This window comes from Oreochromis niloticus, linkage group LG10, assembly GCF_001858045.2.
Source record: "Oreochromis niloticus isolate F11D_XX linkage group LG10, O_niloticus_UMD_NMBU, whole genome shotgun sequence".
In the NCBI taxonomy this organism is placed as follows: domain Eukaryota; kingdom Metazoa; phylum Chordata; class Actinopteri; order Cichliformes; family Cichlidae; genus Oreochromis; species Oreochromis niloticus.
Window position 1 is genome coordinate 24,833,763 of NC_031975.2, and position 22,730 is coordinate 24,856,492.

The window sequence follows — 22,730 nt, forward strand, 5'->3', positions numbered from 1 at the left end:
AGAGAAGAAAAAAAGACAATGAAATGAGAAATCTGATCAATGAAAGAGGCCAGTTGCCCTGTCAAATCGTTAACCTACTGTCTGTTGTGCCTTACTGAGTATTCTGTTCACAGAAAGTTTTGCTTCCCTCTGTTTTACAGTTGATAATACTGGTACTGTATCAGCAACTACAGTAGAAAATACTTTTACTGACTTCAAAGTGTCGATCAAGATAAGGAATCTGGATTTGCGGCTGATAACCCCCCCCCCCGTTACTCTGATGCAATATAACAAACTGATTACAGCATCTAATATGATTCTTCCATCAAATTTCAGTAAATTTTTGTAAAGTCTGAGCTGAACGTTTCCAAAAAAAGCATAATGAACACATGGAAGAGATTTTTTTTTTTTTTACTGCAAGCAAAATCAGAGGATGCTGAGGAGCTATTTCTAAAGGGGGGAGGGTGAAGAAGCACACAAATGGAAGTGTGACATGAAAGCAGGCACAAACTAAGACAAAGATTTATTCCTGACCTTGGTTTGAAGTGTTGACTGATAAAAAGCTCTGTTTCCTCTCCCATGAATTTACATCCTTATTATTTTTTACAATGTTAAGTGTAATCACTTGTTATCATGTTAAACAGCAGTTACTGGATCATTTTGGTATATGATTTGGATTTGAAAGAGAATCAAAATGCAGAATGTGCGCGTATTTACGCTTCTATCTGGCCCAATTTATACTTCAGTGAGAAAGCAATATGTGACAAAAATAAACTCAAAGTCACATTTCATGTCAGGCCGACACATCCTGGTGATGACAGGTGTCACGTACCTGCTCTTTGATGTAAGGTTTGCACCATATGTCTAACTAACTAAGCTGTGATATATAGGAAGCACCGAGGGCAACGACAAGTACGTCCAGAATATCAACCAAACCCGCTTTAACGCCGTTAAAAAGAAAATGTTCCTGACCTTCTAAAATATCCAGTAATTCATCATGCTCTGCCATCACTATCAGAAAATATAAACAATTCTCAGCAGGACTCGACCTGTGGCTGCTACATTAAAAATGCATGCTGTCAGTGAACTATAAATACAGAGATGACACTCCTTCACACTGAAGTATAAATCAGCTTTAAGAATGTGCAAGTACTTTGCAGAAAGCTTTCAGTAAATCACCTGAGCTGTGGGCTACGAAGACGGGGGTTCATTCAGACTTACACGCTGCAAACATTCACCAAAAAAAGAGGTACATAAAAGTGCTGGGTGATGAAGGAGAGGTAGGTTACACATTGCATCGTTAACCCTATTAACAAAGTTGGATTATGGAGTGACGGCATCGTTGTGAGTTATCGTTTCTTCTGGCCTGGATGGAAAAGGATTGCACTGGGGGCTTGGCATGAGAATAGAGGAATGTAAGGGTGAAAGCATCTGGGCACAGCTAGACACGGGGAGGCAGCGGAGTGAGCTACGGCATTAGGTTCAAAGCATTTGGGTCAGAGGAGCACTTAGAGCAGGAGAAAGAAGCGAGGGGAGTACTTACGGACTGGCTCAGTCTTGAAAGTGCTGGCCTGGCTGCTCTCGCCTTCACCTTTCCCATTGATGGCGGACATCCTGACCTCATATGTAGTTTCTGGTTTCAAATTAGTGATGGTGATCCCGGTCATGTCTGTTGGAGGCAAGGTGGTGTTATTCCATGAAGGTGTACAGTGACCCAAGGAATTCAGAACTGAGGCTCTGGGAACATTTCATATGTGACCCAATCATGTTGGCTTTTACCAATTAATGTGAGGTTGGTAAACCATCAGTGTGGCTGCCTGCGTGCTACTTACCTTCTCATAGGCCGCAGTAGAGTAACGCACTAGTCCACCCGTTCAAGATTGTTGCAATTTTTTGGGATTTTGTTTTTTTACACTCACACTTTGCTCTGCTACCCAAAATAGAGATCTGTGTCTCCTCCTTTCGCTTAAGCTCACCACAATATAATAAAAATGGGGTATTTCTCCTATAAGTTGCTCAGAATGATTCAGCAGGATGCCTGCTGTGGCCTGATCCATATTAGGATAAGACTATTTCCTACATGAAACCTTGGAACTACAAAAAACCGAGACAGTAGATCCATGCTGAAAACTTTTCGTTGACACTTGATGCGAGAACCCCACAGGTGAGCTACAATTTTAATGAGTTTATAACAATGACTCAGTCACCAGTGGGAGCAAAGTTGCATACAAACAGCAACCACAATGACCAATAGAGGGGTTATTAATTTTAATTGTAATTGAGAAAAACAAATCCCAAGAAGGGCATAAATTGTAATTGCGGAGCGGCTCTGTGATTTCATATTTCAGGTTCTATTGTTGGGGGGGGATCAAAGATCTATTGTTATACAAGAGCTCTCAGGTGTATTATTCAAAAAAGGCCAAAAAAAGCCATTACGGTAATCTTTAAATGCCATTTTTGTGGGTAAATTCCATTCATATAACCAATAATCTCCCAACAACAACAACAATCTGTAATGCATCATATAATATTATGACTTTCTAAAACTCAGAATTTTTTCTAGAGTTTAAAATTTGCTTTTGACAGTCACGTTGTTCCTTCCAAGGAACAGTTGAGATTTCAGTCACGATACACATTCACGGTCTTGACATTTGTTATAAAACTGAGTTGGCTGATCTCTCAGTGTGCTATACAAAGAATAGTAATTTCATGGATGAGAACAAATTTAGGCTGTGAAAACCAACTGAGAAACATCTCTCCATTACTGTGACCATTTATGTCTCAAATTTATGTATCAGTGAGACGGACTTGCAGAAAGAGCTGAGCGTAAGGCTGCTCGGAGAAACTGCATGAATACAGCTTTCAAGCATTAGAGAAGATGAATTGAGAACTGGGCTTTTAGCAGCAGCATAAAACTGATGTCTTTGCTGAGTCCATTAATGGTCAGATTAAATTTTTACAGCCAGCCCAAAGTAATATACCTGTGGGGGGGTTTTTCATGTTGGTTGCCTCTGCTTATGTAAAAGGTTTTCTCCACAAATAAATTTTATTAAATTCAGTGCGTCTTAATCAGTGTCTTTCGACATTACTGCAGCACTAATATTGTAATTATGTGTTCAATGTGAAAAATATACTTTCACATTGAATAAGGACTAAAATTCAATATTTGGTTAAAAACATACAAAAGGACATCGAGATACTGGGTAGTGTACGGTATCTGGGAAAAAAAAAATTAGTATTAAGGATTTGTGATTAGATTTAATTATAAAAATGTATAATATCCGGGTACAGATTAGTATTAATAATTTTCAGTCAAAAGATAGATAAATAATGTGCAATATTACTTGATATGCTCACTGATTTTGGAAATATGCAGAAATATGTCCTAAAATTATGTATTTTTAATTAATGCTTATTTGAATTCACAGCAACATCAGCCTGTCAATAGTCGAGCTCTTATATCTTCAATAAATCCCAAACTAAAGCCAAAAACACTAAAACAAAATGAGTATTTTCATGTATAGAACTGAATACTCCATGGCCCCAAAACCACTGCGCGCCATCAAAAACACATCAGCGAGATATAACAGTCAAGCACTGAGGTACATTACCATTAAGATCTACTCTGCACTGTATACTTTATGCATTATGGGAAAGCAAATGTGAGTATTTTAAATTTACAAAGAAATTACTACAAACTATATGGATACACACGCATGAAGCTACATATGATCTGTTAGTACATGCAAAAATATTTACACAGTGCATAGAAGTAAGGCTTTCTTGCTTTATGTGTGTGCACACATCATCAGTACCTATATAGCATGGACCCACAGTGATAAGGGTGTGGTATCTATATCTGGCAGTACTGCTTTTAAACATGTGATGGCAGCTCTGGGTCACAGTACTGTGACAGACACAAAAGCCTTTTTATTGACACAGTTCAGCCACTTGATAATTCAGTATCAGTAACAATATACTCCTTCCCTTCATGGCATATTGTAGCTTCAGTAGCTGGACCTTTAAAAAAAATTATATTACAAGTATCTTAGGAAATACGATGTGTTTTGCAAGGTCCTTTCACTGCACGTGTGTTTCAAAATTGCTCAGATTTATTAGAGACAGAGTGGTTTATCTAGCTGTATGAAATATTTCTGACAACACTGACTGTTTGCGTGTGGGTCCATGCGTTTCATTTTGTGTACACGCTCACATGTCAGGCGGCTCATGGGCCTTGAGCTGACAGCACAGCCTGTCAGCCACTGACTGATACATCCCATGTGGCAGACAGGACGAAAACCATCCAGATTTGCAGGAGCCACAAACCCTCAGTGGGACGGGGATATTATCTAGGGCCTGTCAGTGTCGGAGCTGACTGTCATTTAGGCTATACTGTGTTCCACATCTCTTCCTGACATCAGCTACTGTCATGTTTGGATTAAATGTTGTCGCAGAACTGTTTTCGGCATGTAGGAACTAGACATAAACACATAATAGTCGTGGAGCTGAAACGCTGTGCTGCGTTTCTCTTTGCACCGCAACCTTTACAGTGGATTACCCTGGAATTTAATGTTTAAATATTATGATTAACAAGAAAATCTCAAGCCTTGAGCCTTTTTTACCTAACGGCAGAAATGAATAATTCCATAGATTTGCTGACAAAGATGGACTCTTAGAGTCCTCCCCTTCAGGATGGCTCTTAAAGTATGATGCATCAGTTGGATGCTAAGAATTAAAGTGGCCTAAGTGGTACTAAGGTGTGGATGATGCAGCTGATGCAGACACGGAAAGTGGTAAATAACAACCCTTCCATCCACTGCGCTCCACTGAAAGTATATTTTTCAGGGCTCTAAGGGGAAATGTGCGGAAGAGGCGACTACTCAGGAATCATAACAAACCTAAATCATACAGAGAAATCTTTGTCCCAGCAGTCATTTTCAATCTCCTGCCAATAGCTAAATGACGCTACACAAGTCCTAAACTTCCATCATGGCATTTCTTGTAAAGGCTACCACTTCTACATGTGCTTGTTATACACAAGGACGGATAATCCAGCAAATTTAGTTTGCGTTATGACCGACTCACCATCCTCAACATCTTCCTCCTTGCCAGTCCAGTCCTGGCCAGGCAAACGCCATTCCACTCTATACTTGATAATAGGCACTCCACCCATTGAATCAGGCTCCTCAAACTTTACCACTGCTGTGCTTGAGAAAGGCTCCACTTGTTGAATTACAGGCGATGACGGCACCTCTGCAACGGCAAGCAGGGAAAATAATGTGTTAATACTTTTTTTCCAGTTTTCAAAAGCTTTTTAAAAAGCAAGAAAAAAAAAAAGATACAGCTATTCACAAACTGCTTCTAGCTTCCATTGTGCACACTATGTTCTTTGCTCTGCTGCAGTGTGGGGAAAAGAAAAACAACAAAAAAAGGACTAATATATAATTTTAGGAATCGGTTTAATTAATTTAAAATAGGTTTCAGAGCTTCATAAACTCTTCTTCAATCTACTAATTTGAAATCTAGCAGCAGCAGCCACGTGCTCTTATCATAGCGGTTTTATATTTCTGGCTGTATTTGCATCTCTATCATCTCTTTCTCCCTCTTTTCATGAAACTCAGCTTACTACAAAAATGTTACCATGCTGGAAAAGTGCTCACGTTGTGGCTAAACATAGGATGGCATTTACCACAGTGCAATTTCAGTCCTCACTTGAGATAACAATCACACCCACCACTGTGGGTACTATGACAAAGGTCCTCACTGACATGATCAGCATTAATTGTTTTCATTTGCGAGGCTTTGTTATCAAACTTAAAAGAAAATGCTTCACATCCATTAATTAGCAATTATGACACCAAGTTGCAGCCATGCTAACTGTGTGCCCGGTACTCAAAGTTTGCAGGGACAGTGCAACTTCAGCTCATCCCTGGGATTGATTTAATAACAAAATTAAACTTTCCTCTGTGGACAATGTCATTCTGTTTTGAATCTTTCAGTGGGAAGCCTTTATGATGCTAATCAGTATATCAGTTCTGTGGTACACTGGTCTATTATTTGTGTCCCATGTAAATCACTGGTTAAAAAGTGACAGTTTCTTTTATTCTAGCCTTTTTGTTGCATGTTCATGTCAAGTTAAAACATCTAGATACAGAAAAAATATCAGGCCTTACTGGAAAAAACCCCACATGGATCCAGGGGGATGAAGTCTTTTAACTTTGCTGACATTGTAATACCTTTTTTACCAGCAATACCACCGTCGCCACATACTAAAATCATGATTTTAATTGTGTTTAAACAATTATTCCACGTTATTATTTATTAATTTGTTTGGTGTAATGAACGTTGCAATGAAAGAGGTTCACTAGCGAGGCTGAAGCACGTTAATCTTCTTTGATAACAAACTGCTGATAATTTTTAAAAAAAAGCAAACTGGGATGACTATGTCACTGTCAAGAGGGATTAAGCTAATTATAAGCTCATCTGCATATGTCTGCATGCGTCCTGGATCTGCTTACCCAATGATTTTTTTAACCATGCCTTTTCTGGACTGCCTATCGTGGCTCAAATGGCTTGGTTTGGTCGAGCTCTCTGCCTCACATTACATGCAAAAATGTTCTCACGGACATAATTGCAGAGAAAAGGTGTGGAGACTTATTTACAGGGTTCTTTTTAGGATAACTCTGTTTGGAAGCCGTCACTATAGGCATACACACGAGTTATGCAGCAAATTACAAAAAATACCTCAAAGAGCCTACAGGATATTACACAATGTCAGCACAGGGTGTTACTATAATTAATTTGACCACCCTGCATTTAGACAAGGTCCTGAGCGGCCTTCCACTTCTAATGGGTCCAAAGCAATTTGCATACCAAATGAAGCTAACGCGAGAAAATAAGACTTAAAGGGCAGTTCCGCTGTGATTTCAATTTTCTTCCATTGCCTGTCTAGTCTGTGCTCTGAGTGTCTCCAAGTCCTGGTTTGTTTTTCTTCCCTATTTATACTGCAGGATGCCTTTGTGCTTCCTCATATACAAACACAATGCCACTTTTCATTTGTATCCAGGCAATACACGCATATCTTAGCTGGAACTCTTTTAATCATCTGAAGTCAATTCACACCATCCTGACTACACTTTCACAAGTAGATGCTTCAGATCTGTGCGCTGTCGCTGTAAATACAGACAAAGCAGATAAATTAGTTCATCATAAATTCTAAATCTTTCATTCATTACCACTTGTCTTGCATGCAGCAGTGGTTTTTCTGGTGGCATTAGTAACAGTTCTCTCAACTCCATTTGTTCCTGCTCTGCTAGAACTTCTGATGGAGATTTTTTTAAACCTTTGCTTCCTAAAATAGCTTCTGATTGCATTTAGAAATTACTTTTACATTTTACTGATAAACGGATTGACCTTTCCCTTGGTTTTATTGGTGAGTTGTCAAACCATTTGCTTTTAGGTGGTTAGATCCATACTAGGAATGTGACTCTAAAAATCAGTCCATGGCAGTGGTTTGTTCTTATTTCACTTCTGCATAAAAGACACTGGCCAGCCAGGAAACATGAAGTCTTGTCATTTCATTATTTAGAGTGTTTCTGTTGTTTCCCCAAGACACTAAAAATTTCACCTAAATGGGAGTAATTTCTGGTTTACAAACCTGCTTGGATAAGAAGGAATTCCTTGGATTCAGAACCCATCACATTGGTCGCTGTGCAGTTGTAACTGCCAAAGTCGTTTTGAGAATCAGGGGTAATCTGAAAGACAAAGAGAGACAAAAAAAAACGAGAAATATCAGGTCATGTCTCAAGTTTTTGGATGTGAACAAAAAAAAGAAAGAAAAAAAGAATCTGACTATATGCATGACAAACTTAAACACAGTGTAGATCATTAGGGTGTAGTCTCACTTAATGCTTTTCTGCTATTTAGCATTTGTGTTAGATCTGGAACCTGGTTGGTATGCAGATGCACAGATTTCTTGATTTTAATCATTACCCATTGGTTCATTAACACAGTGTCTAGCAGTTGAGTGTGCTCAATACTAGGCCTATAATTATAGTCCATTTAAAGTTGGTCTGGAACTACTTGTTAGCTTTTAATGCAATCATTCACGTTACTCTTTAATCTCACTCAAACAGTGGCTTATATTAGCCACAATTCATTCTTGTGTAACAAATAGAAAGCCTTTTGTGAGCTACAACTCTATTGTTTTTTTTGTGTGCGTTTTTGGATACTTCACAAAAGCAATAAAAAAATCGTTGAAAAAGGTTTGCTTGGGACTCGGCATGTAAAACTGTCAAAAAAAATAAGTGTAACACAACCTAATCTAATGGCTTCTAATGGCTTGATGTGTATCTGTGCAGTAACTGGAGCTGCGTTCTAAATAATCTGCCAAAATATGTCAAATATACAGAGCATGTTTGTGTGTTTTGTGCCTCTTTATGTCAGTAGAAATCAGCATTAAGACGACAGATGCAGCACACCTCAAGGTAGCTGACGGATGGTGTGTTATAGATCTTCATATTAGTGCTGTTGGCAGTGGGCAGCTGGAAGCCGTCTCTGAACCAAACCACCGAGGCTCCGGGATGAGCCTCCACCTCACAACTGATGTTGGCCGGGTTTCCCTCCCATGTATATACTGTCACCGAACCCAGGATCTTTGGAGTATCTGATGAGATAAGCAGATTGTCAAAGGTACTGAAATTACTTAGTGGAAATAAACTGAATCTGACAAGTTAAAGAAAACAACTCTTATGGTTCCCCAAATTTATGCCGATTACTGACAAACCCATGGAACAAACTCCTTTACTACACATCTGATGCATTTTTAGGTAGTGCACAAAGTAGTACTGGATACTCAATGGGGAGAAAAACAGAAGTAACAAAGGAAGACATTCTGGTTGATATAGGATTCATCAAACAGCACAATAATGACCCAAAATATCTGCAAGATGAAACAGCCAAGATGTAAATACTGCATATAATCAGCTGTATGTGAGTAAAACGTTCACTTTTACAACAGTCTAAATTGAATCCAACAGGAATCTGCTTGTAAAAAGCAGCACTGATTTTTAAGTATGTGCGGTATAATAAAAACTCCAAGCTCTGTTGAAAAGTCTAAAGGACAGAACGGTATCAGTCAGTTGGATATGGCCATTATATCTTGTCACGAATGGCAGTATTTCCTTTCATCCTTGAAGCTCTTCTCCACATTTCTAGCAGCTTTAATCAAGGCTACCAGTAAGAATACTCGATTTAGAATTCATGGTAGCAGAAAAAAGACATGTAAAACACACTCACTAAGGAAAAGAAAGCACTCGTGGCAATGGTGACAAAAGCTACAGTTTTACAGAATGGTAAACAGATGCTAAACGAATTCTAAAGCTTTAGTTGTTCTTTTATGGTATGCATTTATGTTTTACAGCCAACTTGGTTTTATAAGACATAAAAATGCTTCAGAGAGTTTATGAATATGTCACAAATAAAAAAAACATTATAATAATTATAAATTAGCACAACCAGTTAGTTAAAAGAAATAACACTGTGCATAGTGTCAGCTGTTGTAGGAATTTCATTTGGGTCATTTGGGGTTTGATGACCAGATTATTTTTCTTTGATTTCTTTAATCTTATATGTGCCTGTAACATACTTATGGGTTATGCAGCAAAAATCAAATAAAAGACTGGAGCCAAGCAGCAGTGCTACCAAGCTATTTTCACTTCCTACCTGAAATGAGTTGATACCATATAGCCAAACCTGTTACACTGCACCCTAATTTTTGACAGGAAAACTGACAAGTAAGAGTAAAGGTAACGGTAAAGTTAATTAATTCTTCCCTTCATTGTTTCCTTTTAAAATATCCTGCTCTTATCACTGAGCATTGATTTTAAATTCAGTGAAGTATGCTTTGCTTCATGAGTGCCGTAAAATGCAGTGGCCCCTGACACTGCCAGGGCTTTACTTCTGACCCTAGATCCTTGAAAACTCTGCAGCATGCTGCGGCTGGGATTGATGGACAAGGCTGAGTCAATAGACGCTCCATCTCCTGCAGCTCTGATTAGATTCTCACTCTTTCTGTCAGTGCTGCTTTTGGTCTCATTGACTCTATAGGGCCTGCGACCTGCCTGTTTGATTTCTGCAGCCTGCTAGCCTGGTATAGGTGAACATAGGAGGAATGCATCTGCCACATAGGGCTCATACATATCAAGTAGACTGCATAGAGCTCATGTATATTAAATAGACTGTTATATGATATCTATATGAGTACATACAAAAGCAATAATTATACAAAAATTATGACATCATCACATTTGTATGACTAGTACATTCATACAAATGTGACAGCAATGGCAATACTTACTACACATAATATAAAGACTGCATCACTATTAGAAAGAATTTAGTCTCTTTTAGAGAAACACTGAACTAATACTCCATTGTACAGCAAAAAAAAAAACCCCAAACTGTTTTACATTCAAAGTGTTTCCTGTTCAGCTTCTTTGGGAAATTAATCTGTAGTATGAATTAGTTTTTCTTTCTCTTATTGATCTGTCAGTTTCATACAATATGTAATCAATATCAGTATCGCAGAAAGAAATGCTGTCTTATGCCCATACACCAAGTATGTGAATTAGCTTGTCTTTGGCTATCAGGAACATCCTAACTTGAATGAATAATTGGCCATTGCAGGGGTTCATTAGAACTACAAGCACCTAACAATGGCTCTGTGCAGCCTCAATACTAAAATATCATCATGTTTGTTGATATTCAGCTGTTAACAACTGCAGGGGGAAAAATGCATAAGTCTGTAATAAAAAGCAAAATCTAGAGTTACAATTTCTAATTCTCCATCCAGCAGGACTAGGAGAATCAGAAAGAGTATGTAACAGGTGACCTGCTTGGAGCTCAAACAGTGTTTTCATTAGACATTCATGTTAAACAAACTTCAACCTCCGACAAAATGGAAGTCAAACAGAAAGGACATTAACACTTTCCTATCAGTCCTTCAGGAACAAACCTAGACATGTTCAGCCTAGCTAATGGGATCACGCTGTGAGGCAGATAGGAACTTCCATGCTTCGATAACGTCTCAATTGTGTGAGTGGGTGAGCGGTGATAGAGGGGACAGTGAGTGAGAGCTGTGCTCACGACAAAGCACCTTTTCTTATCGATAATTGCTTGGCAACAGTAAATCAGCTACCTGATAATTTGATGATTACTCTAGCAAGCCCTTAAACATCTCTATCAATGCTGAATTGTGATTATATCTCTAAGCAAATTACAAGCGCACTGAGCACAGGGCATATTAATCCAATTAAGCATCCACTGGCCTTATTTCCCTCTCTCATTCTCTCTCTATCTTTTTTTTTTTGTTGTTAATTAAGTAACATTTGATAGGCGTCAAAATGAGATCAAGTATAATTTCATACACATCAAAGCACTAGTTTATAGTTTGGTGCTGATGGAGCATTAAACCATCACCAGGGTACACACACTGTACTATTAGGGTCATTTTGTTTTTTCTTGGTGTTGTAGCACATTGGAGCTTTGTAGTGTCTACATACAAAAATCAAACTTGTTGAAATTGTAATTCTCTTGGTACACCGCCCTAAAGATCAAAAGGGCCAACAGTCTCGCACTGTTGACCCTTACTTGGAGTGTCACAGACTCTCACGGTTGACCAGCTGCAGAAAGTACAATTTAGGCTTTGCAGCATTTCTTGTAAGCTTCAAAGAACATGTCCAGTCCTGCAAAGACAGATGTGAAAAATGCCCACGATTCAGATCCAGAAACAGTTTTATCTAACTTATTTTTAGTCCTAGGTGAAACAACTTCAGCTACACTATAGAGTATATTCAAAGACTGTTGCTGAAAAATAAAGGGAAGTTTAAAAATCTGCTGTGTACCCCTGAGTGTACCCATTCATATTAACTGGTGAGTATGTCCAAACTTTTGACTGGTATTATAACTTTTGTTATAACCATCTGACTCTTAAGTCTGACGTCATTAGACCAAACTCTTCTTCACTTCCTAAATTCAAACATACACTGTGGCGTGTCTTCAATTAAATGATTAGTGTGACTGCTCTCCCAGGTGCTACTATAAAGTTTAACATCTGAAATGCATGAAAAAGAGTATTTACAAATTTTAATGGACTTTGAAGTTAGCAAAAAGCTAGCTGAGTAAAGCAAGTTCTGACTAAACACAGTACTTTGGACATAAATGAAGACAGAGAACTAAACAGCAGTAATGTTTGTAGGGTTACTTGGACTAGCTGGCTAGCAGGTATAAAACAGTATGCTACCTGGTGGCTACTTCTAGAACTATGATGATGTATGTTAACTCTCGATCAAAGGTAATGTGACAGTCCATCATATGGTAGTAGAAAGACTGAAAAATGACCACACTTTAGTCAAGAGAACATCAGAGATGATCCATCCACAACACGAGGTTAGTCATTAATATGCTGCTGTGCGCTCTGGATGATTCTGAACTGAAATCTTAGTTGGGCTCTGATTGATTCTTAGTGTGTGGCAAACTGTGAGCCAATGGGCTGTGGCTACATTGTAAGGTTTTAAAAACTGAGCTTAAAGGGACACTGCACATGAGTAGTACTAATGAAACGCCAGAGAGGCTGACAATGACCACAGATTGTTTTTAAAGGCTTCTTCATATCAAATACAAGAAGATACATATTAAAAAGACATCAGTTAGAACTTGGATCCAGAAGCAGGGTTGATACCTGATTACTTAACAAGCAGATACTAAAACTGGACTGCACCAGTGGTGAGTGAGAGAGCTGTAAGAGTTGTTCTTCATTACCTGTAACTGATGTAGTACATATAAAAACACTTCTTCTAAGTTTAGACATATGAAAGTTTGCTTTTGTATCAAGAAAATTCTGATAATGCTAATATACAAGCTATATTTTGTGCTGTAGTCAGTCATTTTTCATGCTTCAGTTAATTTGAGACCAGGCTTGAAGATGCAAATAAAAAGGATGCAAATGGAACATCTCACCCTTAAGGACCCTTAAGGACTTTAACTGATCTTGTTACTATCTGTGATAACATTGGTCACCTTTCTCACTCACTATGTGTTAATAGACCTCTCTGCATTGAATCACACTTGTTACTAATCTCTGTCTCTCTTCCGCAGCATGTCTTTTATCCTGTCTTCCTTCTCTCACCCCAACCAATCACAGCAGATGGCCCCGCCCCTCCCTGAGCCTGGTTCTGTTGGAGGTTTCTTCCTGTTAAAAGGGAGTTTTTCCTTCCCACTGTCACCAAAGTGCTTGCTCATAGGGGGTCATACAATTGATGGGTTTTTCTCTGTATTATGTATTCTCTGTATTATTGTAGGGTCTACCTTACAAAATAAAGCGCCTTGAGGCGACTGTTGTTGTGATTTGGCGCTGACAGCACACATTGCCTCTTTAAAGTCTGAATGCTTTTCTATCCTCTCTTTGTGAAACCAGCTCAAGGTTTTGGTGTCACACTGAGACCTTCCATCTAGAGACACCTTTTTGAATAAGCATTAAACATGCATATGAGGGGAAATATCTTGCGGAAGATAGGGGCAGCACGGTGGCATGGTGGTTAGCACTGTTGCCGCACAGCAAGAAGGTCCTGAGTTCAATTCCACCATCTGTGTGGAGTTTGCATGTTCTCCCCGTGGGTTCCCTCCGGGTACTCCGGCTTCCTCCCACTGTCCAAAGACATGCAGCTTGTGGGGATAGGTTAATTGGATAATCCAAATTGCCACTAGGTGTGAATGTGCGAGTGAATGTTAGTGCGAATGGTTGTCTGTCCCTATGTGTTGGCCCTGCGACAGACTGGCGACCTGTCCAGGGTGTACCCCGCCTCTCGCCCTATGAGAGCTGGGATAGGCTCCAGAGCCCCCCGCGACCCTGAAAAGGATAAGCGGAAGCGAATGGATGGATGGAAGATGAGAAAAAGATTTCCACATGCAAGGCAGATTGTGGTTTAAATCGATGTCACGAGTATCAAGTTATTCTTGACTGGAGAGACATGCTCTCTTGCTCTTACTGTTAAATTGCTAGTGCTATAGATTTCCTTGCCTACAGCTAAAACCATCAGCTAAAGAACAAAACCCGAGAAAGTTCTCTAGGTGCTGTCAGAAACCATTTTTGGAGACAGAGAAAAAAAGATCCAGTGCCTGAGCGCAGACAGAAGTCGAAAAAAACATCTGGGCTCCATATATGGAAAGAAATGAATTACTGCAGGAACAAACTGACCTTCACTGCCTGATAAATCAGTATACTGTATCACGGTTAACAGATTTTCGTAATTTAACAATACTAACTAACACTTTTAACATGCTCTTTGAAGACTGTTTTTTGGCTGATGCAACAACTTATAAAAGATGAATGTAGCAACAGAGTTTCCTTAAAAGAATTCTTTTAGACATTACTCCTACCCTGTTTCCAACAGACTAAAATGAAACGTTAAAACGATGACATTTTATTAAGCAGATGTCAGCAGCAACAGCAGCTCTTATCAGTTTCATATTTGTTCATATAACAGTGCAAACTTATGGTTATCTGTGTTGACAGCACAGATAAACCACTGGAGCGTGTGGCCAGGCAGAGTTTTGTGACTTACAGCGGACTTCCAGGTACATGTGTCGGGCGTCCTGGCCGATGGAGTTGCTGGCGGTGCAGAGGTACTGTCCGGCATATGTGAACTGGACATTTTTCAAGGTGAGAGAGGACACCCGCGCATGACTGCGCACCACCACATTTCTATCAAGGCTCTATAAAGAAGAAGAGAAAGAAATTATTCTCACTTATAAAGCAGGTAGTTTTATATACAACGGGGCTAAAGGATGAGTCTGTATTTGTTGTTTTGCTAGTGCAAATGGGACAAATGAGTAGAAGATAACGTGGGAACTATAAACTGAGAAAGCAAGAGTTAAAAAAAAAGAAAAAAAAATGTGACAACTGACTGACAGGTGAGCCATGTGAACTGCAGTGCAGAAATACCACAAGAACAGCAGGATGGAGACAACATAAAAGCTACAACTGCAATGAACTCTTCTGAGAGAGAATTTAGTATTCCTTGGATGCTATTAGCTGATAAGGCTAAAATTATTCTATGGGTTTTTTTAGCGTGTGAAGCGAGTGCCACAGGAGCAAACAAATCCTTCCTTTAAATCCTAAAAAAAATAAAAAATAACGTCAGTTGTAAAAATCGTACAAATATGCTGCTAAAATATATTCTTTTCTCATACATATATAAACAGCAACAGACTGTCTGAAAAACTATTGCTGGGATAACTATTAAACCAGTGTCAGAGCCCTGGCTAATAAACTGCAAACTCAATTGCTGTCTTTACCATTTAGCAGTCTGCTTGCAGGTTTACAGGCAGTCTAATTGCACTTGGAACAGTATAACTGCACTTTTAACAAACAGCTTGTTAAATCTGGTTTGTATTTGTATTAAGAGATCACATTTATTAGCCTGCCTACTGAGCTAATACCGCTATTCCAAGCATGTGTTATGCCTCACTTAGAGTGATCTCTTAACAGCTGTGCAGCTGACATCAAAAGTGGCCCAATGACCTCACTTGTTTTTTTAACAAATGCAGTGGATCCTAGCTTCATCTCTGTTGTGCATGTAACCTGATGCAAATACAGGGCCAAAGCAGAGGGGGCTTCAAGTTCTGCACCGTTTTGCGAAGACAGAAAGTGTATTTTCTGTAGGTTTTGAAATCACATGGCGAAAGTCAGTAGGTGAAAAAAACAACATCGGTAATAAAGAGAAGCCCTATGAAATGATTAATAAAACTGCAAGCCTATAAAACCTGTGGCTGTTAAAAAAACGTGTAACAGTTTATCTTTCCTTTGGGGGGACACAGCCGACACAAAAAGGAGATATACATCTTCGTTCTAGGTGCCATAGTATTCGCTTTTTATTTTCTATTCTAGCTAAAGCTTCGGCGTAAAAAGCTCTAGACAGTAAACTAGGATATAGATGTAGTATATAACCGAGTCACATTTGTTGTATAAGTATTATGTCAAAAATTGCTTTTCTTTGCAGAGCAGGGTGACGCAGATGTGGCAGAAATATTTCTGCTGTTTACTGAAGATCTGAGGGAGTGTCCTGGAACATTTTGAAAGGGCAGCATTAATCTTGTCTTACTGCAGTAACACAGGAAAGAGGTGTACTGGGTACACTGCTGGAATATAAACAGGAAAAAAGGTTAATAGAGAATAATGCCTTAATAATACAGCACAGGTAGAAGAGAGAGGGGAGACCTTTGAACAGGATTCATTCATTAACCAAATCATTTTAATTACAAAAATGAATTATGGTGGTAGACTTATAAGGTGATGTATGGACAGGAGTTTTTCAGTGTCTTGTATTTTGCAGTCACTGCTGATTTGCTCTGCAGAGCAAATCTTTGTACACGTGTTTTGCTTGTTGTACATTCTGTCCAGCAAGTGTTACATGAAGAGGGAGACTGTCAGGCATAGCATGCACAGGCTCTGTCGGTGTATTCATTAGATGTAGATCTGCTATTCTCAGCAATCACGGCGCAAGAGCCATTTATGCTTTATCTTTCCAAAACACTAGCTCAATAAAACTATGTTAACGCTGTACTAATGACATGCTGAAATTTTATAACCACCTCCTTCTTGAAAAAAAATGAGGCAGTTTAGGCAGATAAAAATAGAACTTTTTAACACAGCAGAGGTCGGTGAGCTGAGCCAACAGTTTAAAAAATGAACTCTACTACATCAAGAATTCAGCTCACGATTAACTGTCTCCCAATTTGGTATCAGGATCCTTTAACAGAACGTGGCACATGAAGATATATATTTGCGGAGAACACCTGAAGGACAGGCCGGACCTGTGCCTCCTCCAAAAATTAAACTTTGAATCTATTGGGAGTGGTCCTTGTCCACTTTAATGTCTAGAATGTTGATTTATGGAGCACCCTGATGGCCCAGGGGTTTAAGGAACAGAACATGAATATACAAAGGGGTAGGCTATTCTTAATTTTAATCCAGCCCGGGACTTGTGTTGCTTGCTTATCATTCCCCATCTATTTCTGCCCTTAATTCTCTTAATTTCTCCACTGTCAAATCTTTCATCAAGGAGAAATATACCAAGAAAACTAAGTGCAATTTCTCTACTTGGCATTCTCAAGCCCTCCGAAGTGTTAAGGCGGGAAAAAGGTTATGATTTTAAGACAACGGTTAATTTAAGGCGACATTTAACAAAAAGTTCTATTAAACCATTTCCTTTATCTAGAATTGTCTTTACTTAACATGCACTGAGTTGCTAAAAGAAAAACAAGCAGTCAACTTTGGTAAAACAACATGGTCATATGATCGTCTTATGAGTTGAAAATCAGTCAGTAGGCAGGTTATAATAATCAGACTGTTATCTGGTTTAAGTGTCAAACTGTCTTCCAAAGTGCACTTCTTAATGAAATAAAGATAAAGTGAAAAGGCTTTGCTGTTGTCCTTAGCATAATTTCACCTTTCATGTTCGATTGTCTTCTATGACTAATTGTTTAATGACTGCTTTTCCGGGTTGCTGATTAACACCTGTCAGCTCGGTTCAGCTAACGTCCAATGAAAGTAAGGCCGACGCTATTACTGAAGATCTGTTCGATCCATTCTGTGCTGCAATAAGTACATTCGCTGACAGCTGACTTTCTGTGTGGGCCTACAAGAAAAATGTTTAATGGGCTCGTTTGTTCACATCCAACTCTATGGCTTTATTCTTGGAATTTATTGAAGTAGTCCGCATGATTCACAGTTCAAAGTACCTGGGCCTAGGTGCAGCCCCTCAGTCTGAAACAGGCAAATTTAGATCCCTTCCTCCTCCCTTTAGGATAGCTTTCTTCTTATAGGTCTTTGCATAGGTCTGTGCTTAGGAATAGCTGCTCTCACTGACATCATACAAAGCCAAAAAAAACCTTTCAACTGAGATGAAGTCTTTAGCCTTACCTCTTTGCTCACGTGTATTCCTACATAACACTGAACTCTTTAATTTAACTTAAGGCATCTTAATTGTCCACAGTCCAGCAATAACAGTAAAATAGCTCAATAGATCGTATGTGCAACATGAAATTCAACATGTAAATACTGGAAGCAAGCAAAAAGTATCAGTAAATCACTCGAACAAAGTAATAGCAACAATAAAAACACCAAAGAAGTAGTCTTTAACATAACTTCTGTACTAAAGAGCACAGTCAAGGATGTACAAGTGCTGAAATTTCTGTAGTAACCCTTGGATTAGACTGGGCTCAGAGAGGTAAGAAAAACTGTGAAAGCGTTCCCGCTAAAACATAAAAGCATAGGTCACAGCAGCGGATCCATAAAACATGCAACTTAAAACCCAGTCAACAGCCCAACGAGGTGACATGATAATTGTCACATGCTGGGATAAGGCTGTTAAACAGGCGTGTGGAATTCGATAGTTTAAAAAAACCTTCACAGCATTACATCAGCAGGAAATGAGTGCCATGAATGATGCACTTATTAAAGCAAGTTATTGAAGCCAGTTAGGACAAACCTGTCAATACTCTGAATCTGTGTGTTATGGATGCTGAATATGACAGTTAATTCTTAGCTTGGTTCCTTGTCACACATGTGTGGCAGTGGTGAGTGAAGTGAGCTGATTGTACTGTGTCAGGTCTATCTAAAGGTAGTAATTGTTTTTGCAGTGGGCCAAGCGTGTGCATGTTTTTCTTTTGTGCCAAACAACAGAACAGGAAGCTCAAGTGCTTCGGGATTTTTAAAGAATGCAAACACACTTGGCATCCTTAAGCTTACCCTGTAAAACTGCTTGTTAATGCCATTCTAAGAGTTCTGCCTAAACATGAGCCTTAAAAGTGGACACTGCAAACAGAATTCTGTCAACCTTCTTTGTATTAGAGGTTGAAAAAAAACCTCTCAAATCCTGGAGAAACAAAATCAAAACTCTCTACTTGGCTACATATGATCAGGGGCAAGGAAGACATTTTTTTTCTTTTGGGTGAACTGACCTAGTGAGACCACAGTATAAATGAGGCCCCAGGTGACTGAATGAGGCAGCTTCTACAGTGTACAGTTGAAGCAAAAACATGCAGGCCCCTGGCCCATGACAGAAGGCTACACCATTAAAATCCAGTCTGTTATTTGCTAGAGTTTGGTGAGTTAGAGTTTGCTCACAGCAGAGCAGGCACTGTGTTTTTTTGGTGTCCAGCTGCTGATCAATCAACAATGCAGGATTTATCTTCTTTTTTTTTTTTTCATGCAAACTCTGAGCATTCACCACACTGTGCAGCAGGAAACAAAGAATGGAGCTACTTGGTCTACACTCAGATGCCTGTGTCTCACATGGAAATTTGTTGACAAAAATAAACAGGGATAAACTAATGGAGCAAGTCTAAATGTATACTGGAACTAAATGTATTAAATGAACTGTACTACGTGGCTATTAGTCTACACATTAAGTGCAAAACTAAATATGGTGCATATTAAATGTAGGCTGAGTGATAACACTTCTGCTCTGCAAACAAAAACAAAAAAAGGTGGTGGGGGTAAAAGTGGTAGTCTATGATGTAAGTCTGGGCTAGTACGTCTAGAATCAGGCTACGATATTTAGTAGCCATACCTCGTATGTGTCTGGTCGAGTCCAAGAGGCCTAGAGAGGACAGAAGCAAAGAGGCAAAGACAAACAGCGACACAGTGGAACAAAGTGAGCTTTTGGAAATGACCCACATAGAACGAATGCAGACTGGCTTCAATGTGCAATGATTGAATCTTTTAAATACCGTACCATGGTTTTGTTTTAGATTGTTAAAGCAAAATCATGCAAATACATTGTTGCCAATTAATTTCCAGAATATGTACAAGTGTGTTTTCTCCCTTCTTGGTAGTTTCTGGTTTATATCTGTCTTTTAAATGCTATCAATCATAGTTTACTTTGTTTTTGCGACAGACAACATATGAAAGATGGAAGTAAGCACTGTCCTGATTAATAAACGGTCATAAAATATTCACATTTAGAGTAAAATAGGTAACAGAGGAATGAGGGATTAAAGGTGTAACTACTTGTGGGAGAAAAGTTGAAAACTCATGAACATGTATCCTCATTTTCTCAGATTACTTCTTGCTTAATCATATGTGATTCCAAAAATGCCAAATGGGAACAGCCAAATACTCAAAATGGGACTTAATAAACCAGTGGCTGACATCAGAGTGGTAAAAACCTTAGGCACTCTTTTATAAACCATCTAAGATTTCTGCGTTTGTATTAAATCAGTGATGCCATCTTGCAGTAATGTAACTAGAATTTAAAAAAAAGATAGAATACCAAATATCAAGGGTAGTTACCACTTTGCCTTTCAGGCAAACAGCCGTGATTTTTTACAAGATTTCTAGAAGCGGGACTTGGCACTGTTCTGATGTTGTTTATGAAAACTACAGATTGGATCCAGCTGAATAATTTCATTCAAAGCTTTATTTATTATAATTAAATAATTAAGACTAATGATGTCATAAATATATTATATCTCTCTGTTGAGGTATTAAAGGCTAGCTGAACATTTGGCATTATCTAGTTCAAGGTTTTCTTAATGTGAAAATGACTGTTATGATGAGGGTCAGGCTTTCCAACTTGGCAATCAAGGAAGTAACAGAACTGGTCAAAATGCCAAACTCGAGCACATTTTCCTAGAGCTGCATGGGGCCAGTTATTAATTAATGTAGTCTAATAAGAGAGAATTTGGAGGCACACTAAGGAAAACAAGGCACTGCAACTAATTATACAAGAACCACTACCGGCACCTAGGGACTTTGTTTCCTAATCAGCACATTTTCTCATCATGGCTTATGTATCTTGATTAACTCATTCATGTAAGTACAGAACATTGACTTCCACCACTTATCCTCTATTAATATAAACTACATACAGATTTCTATCATGTGGTATAAACGTTGAAACCACAAAGACCCTCAGCTGAACTGAGATGATGTCTTAATCATACATTACACAATGACGCCATTAGCTGTGTTTTTCTCAACCCAGTAATATTCAAAAGAAGAAGCCGAAGCCAGTAAAATTCCTGTTCTGTCATTGCACATCATTACGAATATGTCTGTGCTCTTGTACCCTGGCTGGTATGATGTAGAACTAGAATGTGAATGGAAGGCAGAGCGTGGCAAACAGGAAAGTAATGATGAATGAAGATCCAATGAAAATTAGTGACAGCTATTACCAAATGATCAGCGGGATTTTCTGACTACAGCAACATTAAATCAAAATGTATCTGACAGTGATAGATAGGGAGGAGAGGGATGATGACAGCCTGTGAATAGAAGACATTCAGTGGCAACTGTGAATACGACATGCAAGTCCTGTCTTGCAGGTGGAAGATTACATTCAGAAAGTCGCAATACAGTCACGGCTGCCGCAGCTGATTGGCAGTGATAAATTGCACAGTTAATAGGAAAATATGAGAATATTTTAACTGACTCAAATGTACAAACTGATCATTTTCCAGCACAACCGGAGTGGTGAATGGATAATTTGCACAAGTTTGCCATTAAGTCTAAAATAAAATCCGTCTCAGTTTAAGAACAACTTATCGAGATAAATAACACATTCTTCTTTAGCGCAATGTTGTTCAGAAACTACAATATCCTACAGTTTATTCCATTCTTAAAGACCTCATCGTTCCATATTCCCCCAATAGAGCACTTTGCTCTTGGATTGAGGGCTTACATGCTAGGATATAAAAGTAGAGTGGGAGCTTCAGCTTCAGGCCCCTCGTCTGTCGAACCAGCTCCCAGCTTAAATTTGGGACACACACTGTGTCTAAACTTTTAAATTAAATTTAAAAAGTAAAGCTTAAAACTTTCCGTTTTTGATAAAGCTTAGCTATTTAGGACTCAAGTGTTTCTTGTTTGCATCTAACCATTAGTTATTATTAATCTCTGGCTCTCTTGCACAGTGTGTCTTTTGTCCCATGTCTCTCCCCAGTCGTAGCAGATGGCTGCCCCCTCCCTGAGCCTGGTTCTGGAGTTTTCTTCCTGCTAAAAATGAGTTTTTCCTTCCCACTGCCACTAAGTGCTCGCTCATATGGGGTCATCTCAATGCTGGAGCTTTCACTCTATTACAGTAGGGTAATAGATAATAGATGATAAAAAGCACCTTGAAGTGACTGTCGGGATTTGGTGCATTATAAATAAAACTGAATTGATTTAAATCATCCTGCTGCTGTAAATATAACTGCCACATTTGGTGCACAGTCTCACAATAATGTTATATTTTCTCCAATTAGCTATCTGAATGCTTAAACAACTGTATCAGCGATATTTACAATTATTAGTATAGAGAATGTTTACAATATGACTAGAAGAGAGTTTGTCAGAGTCATTACCATGGTCATTTTAGTTTTATATTATTCCACCAAAAATCAATAGTTCATTTCACAGAGATATATTTAATGTGAAAATGAGCTACATGGTACCTTTCAGACATAATTCATCACAATGCACCAGCTGACAGAGCATGTTAAATGAAGTAGGCCAACATGGCCCAAAATACTGTGCAGCTGACTCTCTTATGCCCTGTGGGAAATAACAGGACAGGTGCTTTCATTGCATTTAGAGTGTGTAGCTCCAAGAGTAGCTTCTCTATTGTTGTTACACACCTGTGTCATTTGAAACATTTGAAGAACAACTGTGTCTGCTATGGCAGGGCAACAAACATTGTTGAACCATTTTTGTG

The 22,730-nt window shown here is 38.8% G+C and overlaps 1 protein-coding gene across 16 annotated transcripts in view; it reads right to left on the reverse strand.

The window, feature by feature from the left end:
• Positions 1–22,730, reverse strand: part of ncam1a (neural cell adhesion molecule 1a) — a 254,030-nt gene that overhangs the window by 39,344 nt on the left and 191,956 nt on the right. For 8 of the 16 annotated variants that reach the window (XM_025910752.1, XM_005458468.4, XM_005458470.4 and 5 more), the window contains exons 9-14: positions 19,611–19,640; positions 14,601–14,751; positions 8,460–8,644; positions 7,637–7,733; positions 5,065–5,232; positions 1,523–1,648 (exon numbers count right to left, since the gene is read on the reverse strand). In XM_025910752.1, coding sequence (XP_025766537.1) covers positions 1,523–1,648; positions 5,065–5,232; positions 7,637–7,733; positions 8,460–8,644; positions 14,601–14,751; positions 19,611–19,640 — 757 coding nt within the window. Of the gene's footprint in view, positions 1–951; positions 955–1,522; positions 1,649–5,064; positions 5,233–7,636; positions 7,734–8,459; positions 8,645–14,600; positions 14,752–19,610; positions 19,641–22,730 lie in introns of all 16 variants that reach the window. The other 8 variants (XM_005458469.4, XM_005458473.4, XM_019363950.2 and 5 more) reach the window with 3 other exon arrangements.